This window comes from Xyrauchen texanus, chromosome 11, assembly GCF_025860055.1.
Source record: "Xyrauchen texanus isolate HMW12.3.18 chromosome 11, RBS_HiC_50CHRs, whole genome shotgun sequence".
In the NCBI taxonomy this organism is placed as follows: Eukaryota; Metazoa; Chordata; class Actinopteri; order Cypriniformes; family Catostomidae; genus Xyrauchen; species Xyrauchen texanus.
Window position 1 is genome coordinate 4483553 of NC_068286.1, and position 13208 is coordinate 4496760.

General features: G+C 43.7%; 1 protein-coding gene across 1 annotated transcript; it reads left to right on the forward strand.

Annotated features, from left to right (window-relative positions):
• Positions 1–663: 663 nt before the first annotated feature.
• Positions 664–12645, forward strand: LOC127651878 (sterile alpha motif domain-containing protein 1-like). Its single transcript, XM_052137917.1, has 7 exons — positions 664–1743; positions 4328–4601; positions 7058–7140; positions 7365–7425; positions 8688–8778; positions 9091–9211; positions 9862–12645. Exons 1-7 carry the CDS (start codon positions 706–708, stop codon positions 10009–10011), a joined length of 1818 nt encoding a protein of 605 aa, XP_051993877.1. The 5' UTR covers positions 664–705; the 3' UTR covers positions 10012–12645.
• Positions 12646–13208: the final 563 nt, after the last annotated feature.

The window sequence follows — 13208 nt, forward strand, 5'->3', positions numbered from 1 at the left end:
TTAATCACCCCCCTTTGTTTATCGTTACTGCAGCAAAAAAATAAATAAATTATATATATATATATATATTAGCCGATTTTTAAGATTTACACATTTTAATTTCTTAACAAAATTACATAGAAATTAATTGTGTAATTTTTACAAATATTTTTATAAAACTTTATATTAATTTAATTATATTATATATATAGAGAGAGAGATTATTAACAATAATAAACTTAAATATTTTATTTTTTATTTTACTAAATTAAATCTTAAAAGTATTTGTGTGTGTGTATAATTGAGCAATTAAATAAACACCATTCATACGTTTTTGTTATTTTTTCCACCACAATCTTTATAGTAGTACAATATTTATTAATAATTTATATTAATATAATTTTTTTTTTTACATTTCTTATCATTGTAATGTGTCAAGGGCAGTCAGTGAGGGTGCATCAAATATTAAATTCAGTTAAATGTAAACTAACACAGACATCGCATATTACAAAAGCCCGCTGAGAAAGGTGCGCAGAATGCAACTCCGCAATACCACCTTAAATAGCCCCAATGCATCAGCGCAGCGGAGGGTTCTCCCCGCGAGTAGTCCACCTTAAGCGCACATAGAGGGTAAACGCAGGCGTAGAGCGAGGCTTCCGCTTCATTCCCAGCCGGAGACGAGAGAGAGAGGCGCTCGGCCAAAGCCAACGGAACGCGTACCGCAACATGTCGGAGCCGAAATACCGACAATGGATCCTGGAAACCATCGACTCCCTGCGCTCGAGAAAAGCCCGACCGGACCTGGAGAGGATCTGCCGAATGGTGCGACGGAGACACGGCTCAGACCCGGACCAAACCAGGGCTGAACTAGAAAAACTGATCGAGGAGCAAACTGTGCTCAAAGTTAGCTACAAAGGCTCCATTTCTTACCGGAATGCCGCAAAAGTGCAAAGAAAATGCCGCAAGAGAATGGAGCAAACCAGCGGCAGTGGCGAGTCGGTGCGCGAACAAACCAAACACGCCAACGGCGACAGCGCGCACAGTTTCACGGACCACGGAGAATGCGAAGATAGGCATCCGGAGGACAGAGGGGTGAGTGCGTGCCCGGACCACCTGCCCCAAACATCGCTTTACACTCTTGAAGGGGGAGAAAAGGATTTACCTAGCGGAAACTGGTTTAGTTGTGGCGCAACGGGCAGCTCTGTCGGGAGCGTCAACGCAAGTGCATCGAAAGACGACAGATTAATCGCTCGGGCGGGAGGAAGCGGCTCCGCGCTCCGCGGCGATGCTTCAAGTGCGTGCATACGGCCCGACGGAGAAAACACACTCGGTGTCGGCCACGAGGAGGGCAATGAAGACCAGGAACAGAAAACTTGCTCGAGCGTCAACAGTCCGCCTCCGAGAAACAAGCTCCCCGCGTCCCCCAAACCCAAGGGGTCTGGGACGCGCTCCTGTGAGACCAGCGCTGATCTAGGCGACCGGCTGGTTGTTGCGGTCCGAAGTCTGTCCGAGAGGCTCCAACGGGGCCACGAACCACTGGCGCTGAAAGATATCCTCGGTCACCTAGGCACGCAGAGCGGGATGCCCGGGGAAAAGCTGACACGCAATCGCGTCAAAGTGGTGCTGGAGCGCGAGATTGAGATGGGTCGCCTGCGCAGGAGCCGCCTCGGCCACATCACTCTTCCCGCGAGGGGGATGGGGGCGGCCAAGCCGTCCGCGCGGCTCCTGAAGAGCGCACTGCAGGACGGACATCTCGCGAAAAAGGTAACTTAATATTTCCGACACGTCCGGCGTTACCCCCCTTCCTCGTATGAATACATGCTCGTGCTCTGAGAAAAAGCGAAAGAAAAGAAGCGTAGGACAAAACAGCCCCGCGGCATCTGATTTCCGCTCTTTTCTCATGCACAAGTGTGCGCCAGAGCATGCAAACATTTGGACAGAATGCGTTTCTGGGTTTTGCGCTTGTTCGGAGACCGTGTTCGTGCGTGTTGCGCGAGACACGCAACTGTCTGCGTGCCCTGTCTCACTTAAGCGTCTCAGCACAAAAGGTGCGTGTACGCGCGAGACATCGTCGCTTCTCTTGTTCCGTTGCTCTAAGAGACACTCGGTGCACACAAGCGCGCACGTCGAGATGCAGACGCGGACATTGTTCATGATTCATAGATTTATGTCTACGTGGACCACACGAAATTATTGTTACTTGAATTAACGGGCAGGGCCAATGATTGTTTTTTTGTGCTTAAGTTATGCTGGATATTTTTCACTAGACGGCGTCTGTACTTTAGACGCGCGGAAAATGTGAAGGGGAGGAGGGGGCAGGCCCGCTTCTGTGTGTGGAGCAGTGGCGTAGCCAAGGGTGGGTCGGGATGGGGCCGGGCCCACCTTAATTAGACCAGAATATCACAGATTATTCTTTGACTTCAAATATATATTTATAAAATGGTAAAAAAAAAATAAATAATGCATGTAAAAATGCAACATTCTGATTTCTGAAAGGGTGAAAGAACTGTTTGAATGTGCCGCCTTTCTGTTATTAAGGAAAATTTGGTAAAAAATACATTTGCTGGAAAATGTGGCCCTTCCATTTTTATTGAGGCCCGCCCAAAAGTATTATTCTGGCTACGCCCTCGGGCGAGCTGTCGCTCATACTTCGGTCAAATGAGGTAAAAGCAGTTGCGATGGTGGAAATTCTCAGATTAATCGATAATTGCGGCTTATACGCCTCTTAGTTCCGCTCTGTGCGGCTCAGTTTGAGCGATGTGCGTTCGTTGCGTTTCATGTTGCGCTGATTGGATCTCTCACGTACTGTCCCACTCACCTGCAGACCACCGCTAAATTGATGAGTTACTTGGTGCCTCTAATGGAAATCTCCGGCAAGAAAATCTGTAGCTGACGTCCGGACAGTCACAAGTTGGCTTGGTTAAGAACACAGCACATCGGCGCTTCTGATTGGCGATGAAATCCTGCGCCGCACAAGGGCAATGGTCGGTTTAAAAGGCGCCGATAGCAACACCGCTGCGTAGGGGGCATCATGATTCAACGGTTTTGTTTTCCGTACATTTCCAGCCTTAATGTGATGAAGTTTAACCTCTGTCGTGGTTGACACTAGGATCATGAATTTACTTTTAAAGTCACTAAAACCAAAGCAGTAATGTTTTATAACGACTTGTGTTGGTTAAAACAGGACCAGACGGAATCAGGGGTGGTAGAGCGGGTCGGCCACTAATCTCAGGGTTGGTGGTTCGATTCCCGGCCCACATGACTCCACATGTTGAAGTGTCCTTGGGCAAGACACTGAACCCCAAGTTGCTCCCAATGGCAGGCTAGTGCCTTACATGCAGCTCTGCCACCATTGGTGTGTGAATGGCTGAACGAGTCACAGTTTAAAGCGCTTTGAATACCGTTAAGGTTAAAAAGGCGCAGAACATTTACCATTTACGGAATTGCCCGCGCGCAGGACTGCAAAAAATTCCACCGAATTGTGACATCTGTCATTCACATAAGTTCAACTTATTTGATCGTTTGTTGATGACACATTTTGGCTAATTTAATGATGCTTTTAGCTACCGATAAGAGTATAGTCATATTTAATACATTTTGTTTAATTTCCCATTTCGCAAAATTTCCCTAAAAATCAGCGCAGAACGTGCGTCTGCGGATTCAGTCAATATTGGTTTTGAGGAATATTCTGCATTCAATATGAGTTCAGCTCAATGGACTGAAAACTGTTGTTGAATACTACGAAAAATATTTCAATGGGCCCCTCTTTTTTCTTTAAAACAGCCAAAATCAAGGTGACAGTGAGGCTCTAACAATGGAAATGTGTGGGGTAAATTGTCCGATGGTTTAGGGGCAGAAATGTGAAGCTTATCATTTTAGAAAAGCACCTAATTTTTTTTTTCATCTGTTAAAACGTTTGTATTACTTGAGCTGTACAATTGTTTAAATCGTCATATTGGTTGCTTTGTCGTCATGGCAACAAAGTTGTGAAATTGGCTATAACTTTACACAGAAAAGGTTAGTAATAATTGATCTATTGTCACACATTATACTTACATTTTTGCATATATACAGTGAAATTCTTTTTTTGGCCACATATCCCAGCTAAGCTGGGGTCAGAGCACCGGTAGGGAGCAGATGGGTTAAAGGGCCCTGTTCAAGGGCCCAACAGTGGCGTCTTGACCCCTGACCTTCTGGTCAGTAACCCAGAGCCTTGACCAACATCCACCACTGCTATACTCTGTCACTGGGACCCATATAAAGCCTTTCTCAAAGAAAAGGAGGGATTAGTCGAAATATAAAGCCTTTTGAAATGGATTGCCATGTGTTTCTCAATCCCTGTTTGTAGGAAGAGGAAGAACGAATGGAGACAGAGGGTGAGGAGGAGGGAACGAAGGAAAATTCAGTGAGCACAGCTGAGGATGTTCCCAAGACCGTTACTGATGAGGGTCCCACAGGCGTCGAAGCCTGCACGGACCACACCTCAACTGACATGGAAGTTGAGGCTGATAATGGCAACAGTTTACGAATGACGTCTGAGGGGAAACCCCAGTTAACCCAGCCACTGGAGTCGTCAAACCAATCCGCCGTACAGCAGGAAGTCGATGTGGGTGGAAGTGAAGGTACTTGCCGTGTTTGGCTGTTTCATAATAGAAGCAGTTCCAGTTCAGCAGATGCTGAAGATTCGACTGTTTGATCTGTCTTAAAACTGCTTTGATTTCCAGCCGGCTTCTCAAGAAATCACTGAACTATAGTTGATTTTAACCATAGGATATCCTTAAAATGTCACAATCTCCAGATGAGAACTCACTCAGTCAAAACAAGAGGCTTTAAAGTACAAGTACGAATGAAAAGAATAGCAGGTGCTTATTTAGACGTATCAAAAATCCACTGTAGTAGAAAACAGCAAGTGTGAATGTATTGAAGACCTTCAGGTCAGAGACACAATGGCAGTGTCAAATCTGACATGACTTTTTGTCACAATATCTTTGTTTTTATATTATCGTAATAATCCATAAAAGTAAAGGACACTAACAGTTAATATTGAAAATTACGTTTTGAAAAGATCTCTATACTTGTGCTCATATTCACTGTTAGTGTTGAACTAATACCACCGAAACAGGGTGTGCTGAGTGACTCCAGCCAGGTCTCCTAAGCAACCAAATTGGCCCGGTTGCTAGGGTGTATAGAGTCACATGGGGTAACCTCCTCGTGGTCGCTATAATGTGGTATCCGCTCTCGGTGTGGTGAGTTGATGCCGCAGAGAATAGCGTGAAGCCTCCACACGCGCTAGGTCTCCATGGTAACGTGCTCAACAAGCCACATGATAAGATGCGCGGATTGGCGGTCTCAGACGCGGAGGCAACTGAGATTCGTCCTCCGACACCCGGATTGTCACTTCGCCACCACGAGGACTTGGAGCACATTGGGTATTCCAAATTGTTCGCATAAACTCGTACGACTTCATCACGAGCAAATTCCCGGATGCACAAGTTCCGCGCACGAGGCGTTAAGGACAAACGTATTAATATTAATAAGCCAAACCCCTTATCTAAACTTAACCAATCAGTAAACATGACAGAAGCTGCTGTGTGTGACAGAAGCAAGTAATTGTCACGTATTAGATAGAAAAGTCGTCCAGTGACGTCATTGGCTGTGGTGGAAGTCGTATGATTTCAAACGAGTGCAGTCGCATGATATCATAGGAATTAACCACATTTATAAAAGTCGTACGAATCCTGCCGATTTCGATGTACGAGTGTGTTGTTGTATTAGTTAATATTTAGTTAATGCACTGTGAACTAACAATGAACAACTGTTATTTTATTAACTAACATTAACAAAGATTTATAAATGATGTAACAAATGTATTGTTCATTGTTTGTTCATGATGCCTAATGCATTTACTAAAGTTAACAAATGGGACCTACATTACCCATGATTCAGCAGATAGAGCTCCACAAATCAGAGAACAGTGGCCAACAAAGCCCGCCAAAAGAGCTCTGCAGCGACCGCCCACTTTCATGACGCACTGTGAATGATGCAGACGAGTCGCTCTCTGCACTCTCAAACTACATATCCTGTTTGAATGTATCGGAATATTTTGCAGTAAACTTAAAATATCTTCTTTCCAAACATATAATCAACAATAAAATCAACAGTTTTATACATTTGGTTACGTTATTCACAACTTCCGGATCTGGTTGCGAGCATGCGTTTGCGAGGGGTGTATTGGGTTTTGGGGGGGTCGTGTTGGGTTATGGGGGGTCGTGTTGGGTTAGGGGTCATGTTGGGTTAGGGGTCGTGTTAGGATTAGGGGTCGTGTTGGGTTAGGGGTCGTGTTAGGTTAGGGGTCGTGTTAGGATTAGGGGTCGTGTTGGGTTAGGGGTCGTGTTGGGTTAGGGGTCGTGTTAGGATTAGGGGTCGTGTTGGGTTAGGGGTCGTGTTGGGTTAGGGGTCGTGTTAGGATTAGGGGTCGTGTTGGGTTAGGGGTCGTGTTGGGATTAGGGTCGTGTTGGGTTATGGGGGTTCGTGTTGGGTTATGGGGGTTCGTGTTGGGTTAGGGGTTGTGTTAGGATTAGGGGTCGTGTTAGGATTAGGGTTAGGGGTCGTGTTGGGTTGGGTTTAGGGGTCGGGTTAGGATTAGGGGTTATGTTAGGGTTAGGGGTCGTGTTGGGTTGGGTTTAGGGGTCAGTGTTAGGGTTAGTGGTCGTGTTGGGTTTAGTGGTCGTGTTGGGTTTAGGGGTCGTGTTGGGTTTAGGGGTCGTGTTAGGGTTAGGATTAGGGTCGTGTTGGGTTTAGGGGTCATGTTACGATTAGGGGTCGTGTTGGGTTTAGGGGATAGAATCTATAGTTTGTACAGTATAAAAATCATTATGTCTATGAAAAGTCCTCATAAGACCAACGTGTGTGTGTGTGTGAGAGAGAGAGGAGAGAGAGAGAGAGTATGTGTGTGTGTGTGTGTGTGTGTGTGTGTGTTAGTTAATATACTGACTCTGGATGTGTGGCAATTGCATACGTGTCATAACCAGAAATGATGTCATTAAAACCTCTCTGTCTCTTTATCGGTCTCTTTCAGAGAACACAATGTCTGTAGAGTCTGAGGATGCTGGTTTTGAGAACAGTGCAGTTACACCTGATCTGCTACATCCAAGCACGGAGGTAACGACAGGCATTAGAAGTTTATTTTTTAAGGTGAAGTGAGTATTTTTTTTTATGCAAATCCGTTTGGTGCCACAGAATTTATTCACTTCACCTTAAAAATGATATCAATGTATTGTCTGTCATTTCTTTTCAACTGTTGTACATTGGTTTTTATATCTCTTGAGTATTGACTGACTACATCTGTCTTTGTCTTTTCTGACATTTCTTTTTTTTCCATTTAGGATCATGTAATTGTGATGTCAGAACCTGTAAAGGCTCCACTGTCAATTCCTTTAAGAAACTGTAAGTCCTTATCACATTTTGTGTTCATTGGTTGGTTACTTAATACAATAAGTAATAACTTAAAATGGGACGTGATCATGTGTGTCTTTATAACTAAAACTAGCAACTCTTCTAACTTACAGTAACTACATTGTTCAGAAGCGTAGTTTTTCCAGTAATGAGCTGCAGCATCACAAAACATTACATTTGTTACATTTTATTGTGCGTGCAGCAACGGAGCAAAGGGAGGAACCAAACATGCTAACCTAAATGGTCAAATTTCTATTTAATGCAGCGCTGGGGGATCCAAAAAATGGTGAATCAAATGAATCGGTTCTTTTGGACCGTTAATGTAAATCAACCGGTTACAGTAAGCGATTCACTTTGGGAAATCCAATTAATTTATTGAGTCGGTTCGTTCAGACGCATCATGCAAATGAACTAGTTCACATAAATTATTCATTTGAGCCCTGTGCACACTTATAGGGGCTTTGCCTTAATTTCTGCTGTTTATCACAATATTTCGACTCATTTATATAAAATAGTATTTTCTAGTTTTATTAGTTTGTATTTAGTATAAATGTATAATTTCAATTGGACTGTTTTATATTTAAAACTATTTTACTCTCCAAAGCGTCAATGCAGTGAGCTACTTTGTTTTGGGGTTTTTTTCTCCCCAATTTGGAACGCCTTATTTCCAATGTGCTCTAAACCCTCGTGATGGTGTAGTGACTCGCCTCAATCCGGGTGGACGAATCTCAGTTGCCTCCACATCTGAGACTTGTTGAGTGTGTTACCACGGAGACATAGTGCATGTGGAGACTTCACGATATTCTCTGCGGCGTCCACGCACAACTCAACACGCGCCTCACCGAGAGTGAGAACCACATTATAGTGACCACGAGGAGGTTACCCCATGTGACTCTACCCTCCCTAACAACCGGCCCAATTTAGTTGCTTAGGAGACCTGACTGGAGTCACTCAGCACACCCTGGATTCAAACTCGTGACAGTCAGCGTCAATACTGCGCTGAGCTACCCAGGCCCCCCGCTACTTTGCATTAGTAACTAGTTTAGCGAACTATTTTTTAAGAGTAGATTATAACTTGAGAAGCTAACACTATTATAACTATTATATGTACGTGTGTGTGTGTGTGTGTGTGTGTGTGTGTGTGTGTGTGTGTGTGTGTGTGTGTGTGTGTATATATATATATATATATATATATATATATATATATACACTGTGTGATTCTTTTACACTGATGTGTGTTGTATTTTCATCAGGTTCAGGCTGTAAGATGGAAGTGTCGTCATGTCTGCTGACTCCCTCTGCCTCTCCAGGAGCAGCCGAGGAACGAGGGATGAATGAAGGAATGTGAGTACAATACAAAGAGTGAGTGAGAAAGAGGGTAGAGCAGAGAGAAAGGGCTTTGTTAGGGGGACAAAAAAGGGTGTAAATCTCTGTAAAACACCAACTGACTATCCAACAGAATCAGCAAGAGTGAATCGCAGTAAAAGAAATGAAAAACAAGCAAAATGATTGTTTGATTGTTAGCAGGTTGTATTTGACGAGTTGTGATATAGATTTTTCTCTGCTTTTTCAACATGCATTTGCAATGAACTGTGACATAATAAGCGACAGACTTGCAGACTTTGAGTTTTCATTCAGTGTCCTGTGCCGTTTCAGTGGTGGCTTTGTGAAGTTGGAGTCAAATGGTTTGAACCCGGCTGACTGGACTGTAGCAGACGTGGCCAGCTATTTCACTGCTGCTGGATTCCCGGAGCAGGCCCTCGCCTTCAGGACACAGGTACACATCTAAAGTGCATCATATAGCCGACTTGAGGACTTAAGCGTTTACTGGACTTAAAGACAGAAGGATACCGTTACTCTGTTAGGCACCTCAGGACATTGATGGAGTGAAAGAGTTCAAATCTGAATCAGTGATATTGAGCTTTTGAACTAATGTGTTTGAAGACCAACGTCCCCAAAGACACTTATTTTAATTTGAGAGATATAAGAGAGCAATTTAAGGTTAAAAGAATATTCCAGTTTCAATTCAAGTGAAGCTCAACTCCAGCCAGGTCTCCTTGGCAACCAAATTGGCCCGGTTGCTAGGGAGGATAGAGTCACATGGGGTAACTTCTCTGTAGTGAGTTGTGTGTGGATGCCACGGAGAATATCGTGAAGCCTCCACATGTGCTATATCTCTGCGGTAACACGCTCAACAAGCCACGTGATAAGATGCATGGGTTGACTGTCTCAGACGCGGAGGTAGCTGGGATTCGTCCCCCGCCACCCAGGTTGAGGCGAGTCACTATGCCACCACGAGGACTTGGAGAACATTGGGAATTGGGCATTCAAAATTGAAGGGTTCATAAGGATACGTTGTTTTATTGTATAAATTGCTGAAAATTCAGACTTGTGTGACTAGGCCTTTTAAAATGTTGTTCTTGACAGGAAATCGACGGGAAGTCCCTCCTCCTAATGCAGAGGAATGATGTGCTAACAGGCCTGTCAATCAGACTGGGTCCCGCCCTAAAGATCTATGAACGTCACGTGAAGGTGTTGCAGAGGACCCACTTCCAAGACGATGAATCATTCTGCTGATACAGGCACATGTTTGCTATTGTATCTTACAAATGAACTTCTATGTACATAAACCAAACATTCTGTGCACTTAAAGGCGACATATTATGCCCCTTTTTACCTCAGGTGTCCCCAGAATGTGTCTGTCAAGTTTCAGCTCAAAACACCTCACAGATCGTTTATTCTACCATCCCTTTACACCCCTGTGTGAACAACGGGCTGTTTTAGTGTCTGTAGCTTTAAATGCAAATAGCTGCTGCTCCCCACACCCCTTTCTGGAAGTGGGCTGTGCCTTTCCTGCTGTTGCCATGGATACCCCGCCAACAACAATGCAGGAGAACTTAAATGGTTAGAAAATTATAAATAACACGGAGAACACACCAAGTCATTCATCTTACTGTATTGTGGCATAACAAAGGTTGAGTTACGAAATATGAAAAACAGCTATAGTTGTCGAAAATACCACTGTCATTTCATAATCGTTTTTTAAATAATTACCGGTTTTATTAAGCGGAAAATCATCATTGCATGACCACTCAAGCGGGACTGTGGAGGACGCCAATCAGTTTATATCGTAACCGAAGCAGAGCTACAGCTTCATTGTTCTGGAATAAGGTAGTTAGGGACTTAAAATGGTATAAAGTGTGAAACTTGCCACTTTTGGGTCATGGAGAGTTGGTATCGATCCATCCTTGATCCTTCGCTTTGAAGCAAATCCAGCCTTGTGTTGACCATCACTGATGAAGCTGTCCGAGTTAGCACAAGCGGCTCTAGCGAGGAGATAAATATGGCGGACTTTGCGCTGCTCACTCAGGTTTAATGATGACGGATCGAAGCTACTCTGGTGGATCTCTTCACCAGCCATGGGCGGTACCTTCTCCCCTTTTCACGTCATTAGGCACTCCTAACCTGAATGGCTCGTTCAGAGACACCGTTTTCTATTGATGGGGAAAGGAAAGAAGTGAGGGGATGGTATTTTACCATATTTTGTGGTTGTCTACACACACTGGGGACACGTGATTATGTTAAAAACAATCAAAAAGTGTATTTTGCATAATATGTCCCCTTTAATGCCTCTCTGACATGGATTCTGCTGCTCGAATTGTGACTTTTGACCCTGAATAAATGCCATCAACTGGATTGGATCTGCATAATCTCTTAAGGGCACTAGAGGGCAGAACATTACCTTTTCTTTTGTTTCACCTCAATGGTTAAATTGTTTTCTGTGGAAGTAAACGAATACTTGGAGATTCTGATATTGCACAGAAATTGTAAAAGAACTGTTTTTTTCTCAATGTTGAGGGAAGACATCTTGAGGAAAACCTGAATAAGCTGCATCATTCTGAAAGAGGTACAAAAGAGGTACAGAGTGAACTTTCTGAATCAGCTAAAGGAATTTTCTGCAACAAAGTTACCGGGAGTCAGAGAGTCAAGAAATTGGGCAGTTTAAGCGTCGGACACTGCTGACCATGTGATTGACCATTTGAGTTTCGCAATGCAGCACCTACCGATGGGAATACAGACAGTGAAGCTCACGAATCCGCCGCTGATGCAGTTGGATATTGCAGTCAAGTCAGAACGGCTGCTTGAAACCAACAGAACTTCAACTTGGCGACCTGCACCAATTTATTCGCTGTCAGTCTGAACAGCCTTTAAGGGTCAACATACTGGTCAACTCTTGTTGCAAGGACGCCGACCCTTGTCTTCCCTCAAAATGGATTTTTGGCGCCAATCTAGTAACACATTCAAGAAGAAGAAAAAAACATTCAAAACGTTCTAGGGCGGCTTAGTGGGTAGCACTGCCGCCTCGCAGCAAGAAGGGTTTGAGTCCTGGCTCAATCGGGCCTTTCTGTGTGGAGTTTGCATGTGCTCCGGTTTCCCCCACAGTCCAATAGACATGCAGGTTAAGTTCATTGGAGACCCTAAATTGCTGTAGGTGTGAGTGAGAATGTGTATGTTGCCGTGTGATGGAGTGGCCACCTGTCCCGGGTGTTTCCCTTGCCCTACATAGGACAAGTGGCTATAGAAGATGAATGGATGGATTGCGAAAGTCCCATCCAGAGTTCTTCTGGCCACGTCAAATGTGAAGTGACAACCGGATTTAGCTGAAGTGTGTACGTGGTCAACATGTATGCAGATTTCTTGCACGCAATCAAGCAGGCTTATCTCACTGAGGATGTCCCTTCAAAGCCTGCAACACAACAACTTACTGTTTGACCTCATTTAACCTCGGATTCATAAGCCATATTAATTTGGCACATGGAATGTTACCATTGATAACTGCAAAGCATTTGTAAATAACTATTGGAGGTGAAGTCCAAGTTGCAAAGCAATGGACGTATTCCTCCAACAGCAGTTTTACCATGTGTCTTGATTGTCTGCAAATGCACCGAGAGCACCCAGAAGCCATTGCTGTTTTTAAATATTAACATTTGTAAATAACGTCAGCCCGTCTTCCATTACTGTTGACAGTTCCTGTAAATGATAATAAAGTTTCCATTTAACACATATCAAGAATTGACTCCATGAAGAGAAGAGACTTTATTTAAAGGACAACACATTTCTAACAAGCTTATAAGACCAAAACATGGATGTCTTATGACCATTTATTCAAGTGTCTTCTACATTGTCAGTTATGAAGGAGTCATCAGACTCGTTAATGGGACTGTTACTGTTTTTATTGGGGGGGGGGGGTCATTGGGGGGGTTATTGTGTCAGTAAAGGCGAGTTCATTTCCATCTTGAAGTAATCCTGGATGAGTTACGATTGCTTTGTCCAATAGGTCAATCTGATTTCAGATTATAGAAACCTCCAATTCCACGCAAACCTGATTTATTTATTAGTATGTTGTTTGTTTTTTATATATAGTCTGTTAATAACGATTCCTTGTCTAAAATATGCAGAGGTACTTTGGTTGATTTATGTTCTCATGTTGTCCTGATACCACACGCAACATAAATCTGTGTCCCCAGTCAAGCTGGAGTCATTGCAACGGTTATCAAGCATGCAGTTTCATCATTTCTACTTCTTTTGACGAAGCAGAACAACAACACAGTGTGGATTGTACTGCAGTTGTACATAACGTCATTAACAGCATTGTTGGACCAATGAGGTTCAAACAACGGATGTGCTGATTAGCGACACAGATACTTTGGTTTTCGGGAAACAATGTGACTTGCTACTTCGTTTCTCTGTCTATGTATCTTACTGCGGTGGGT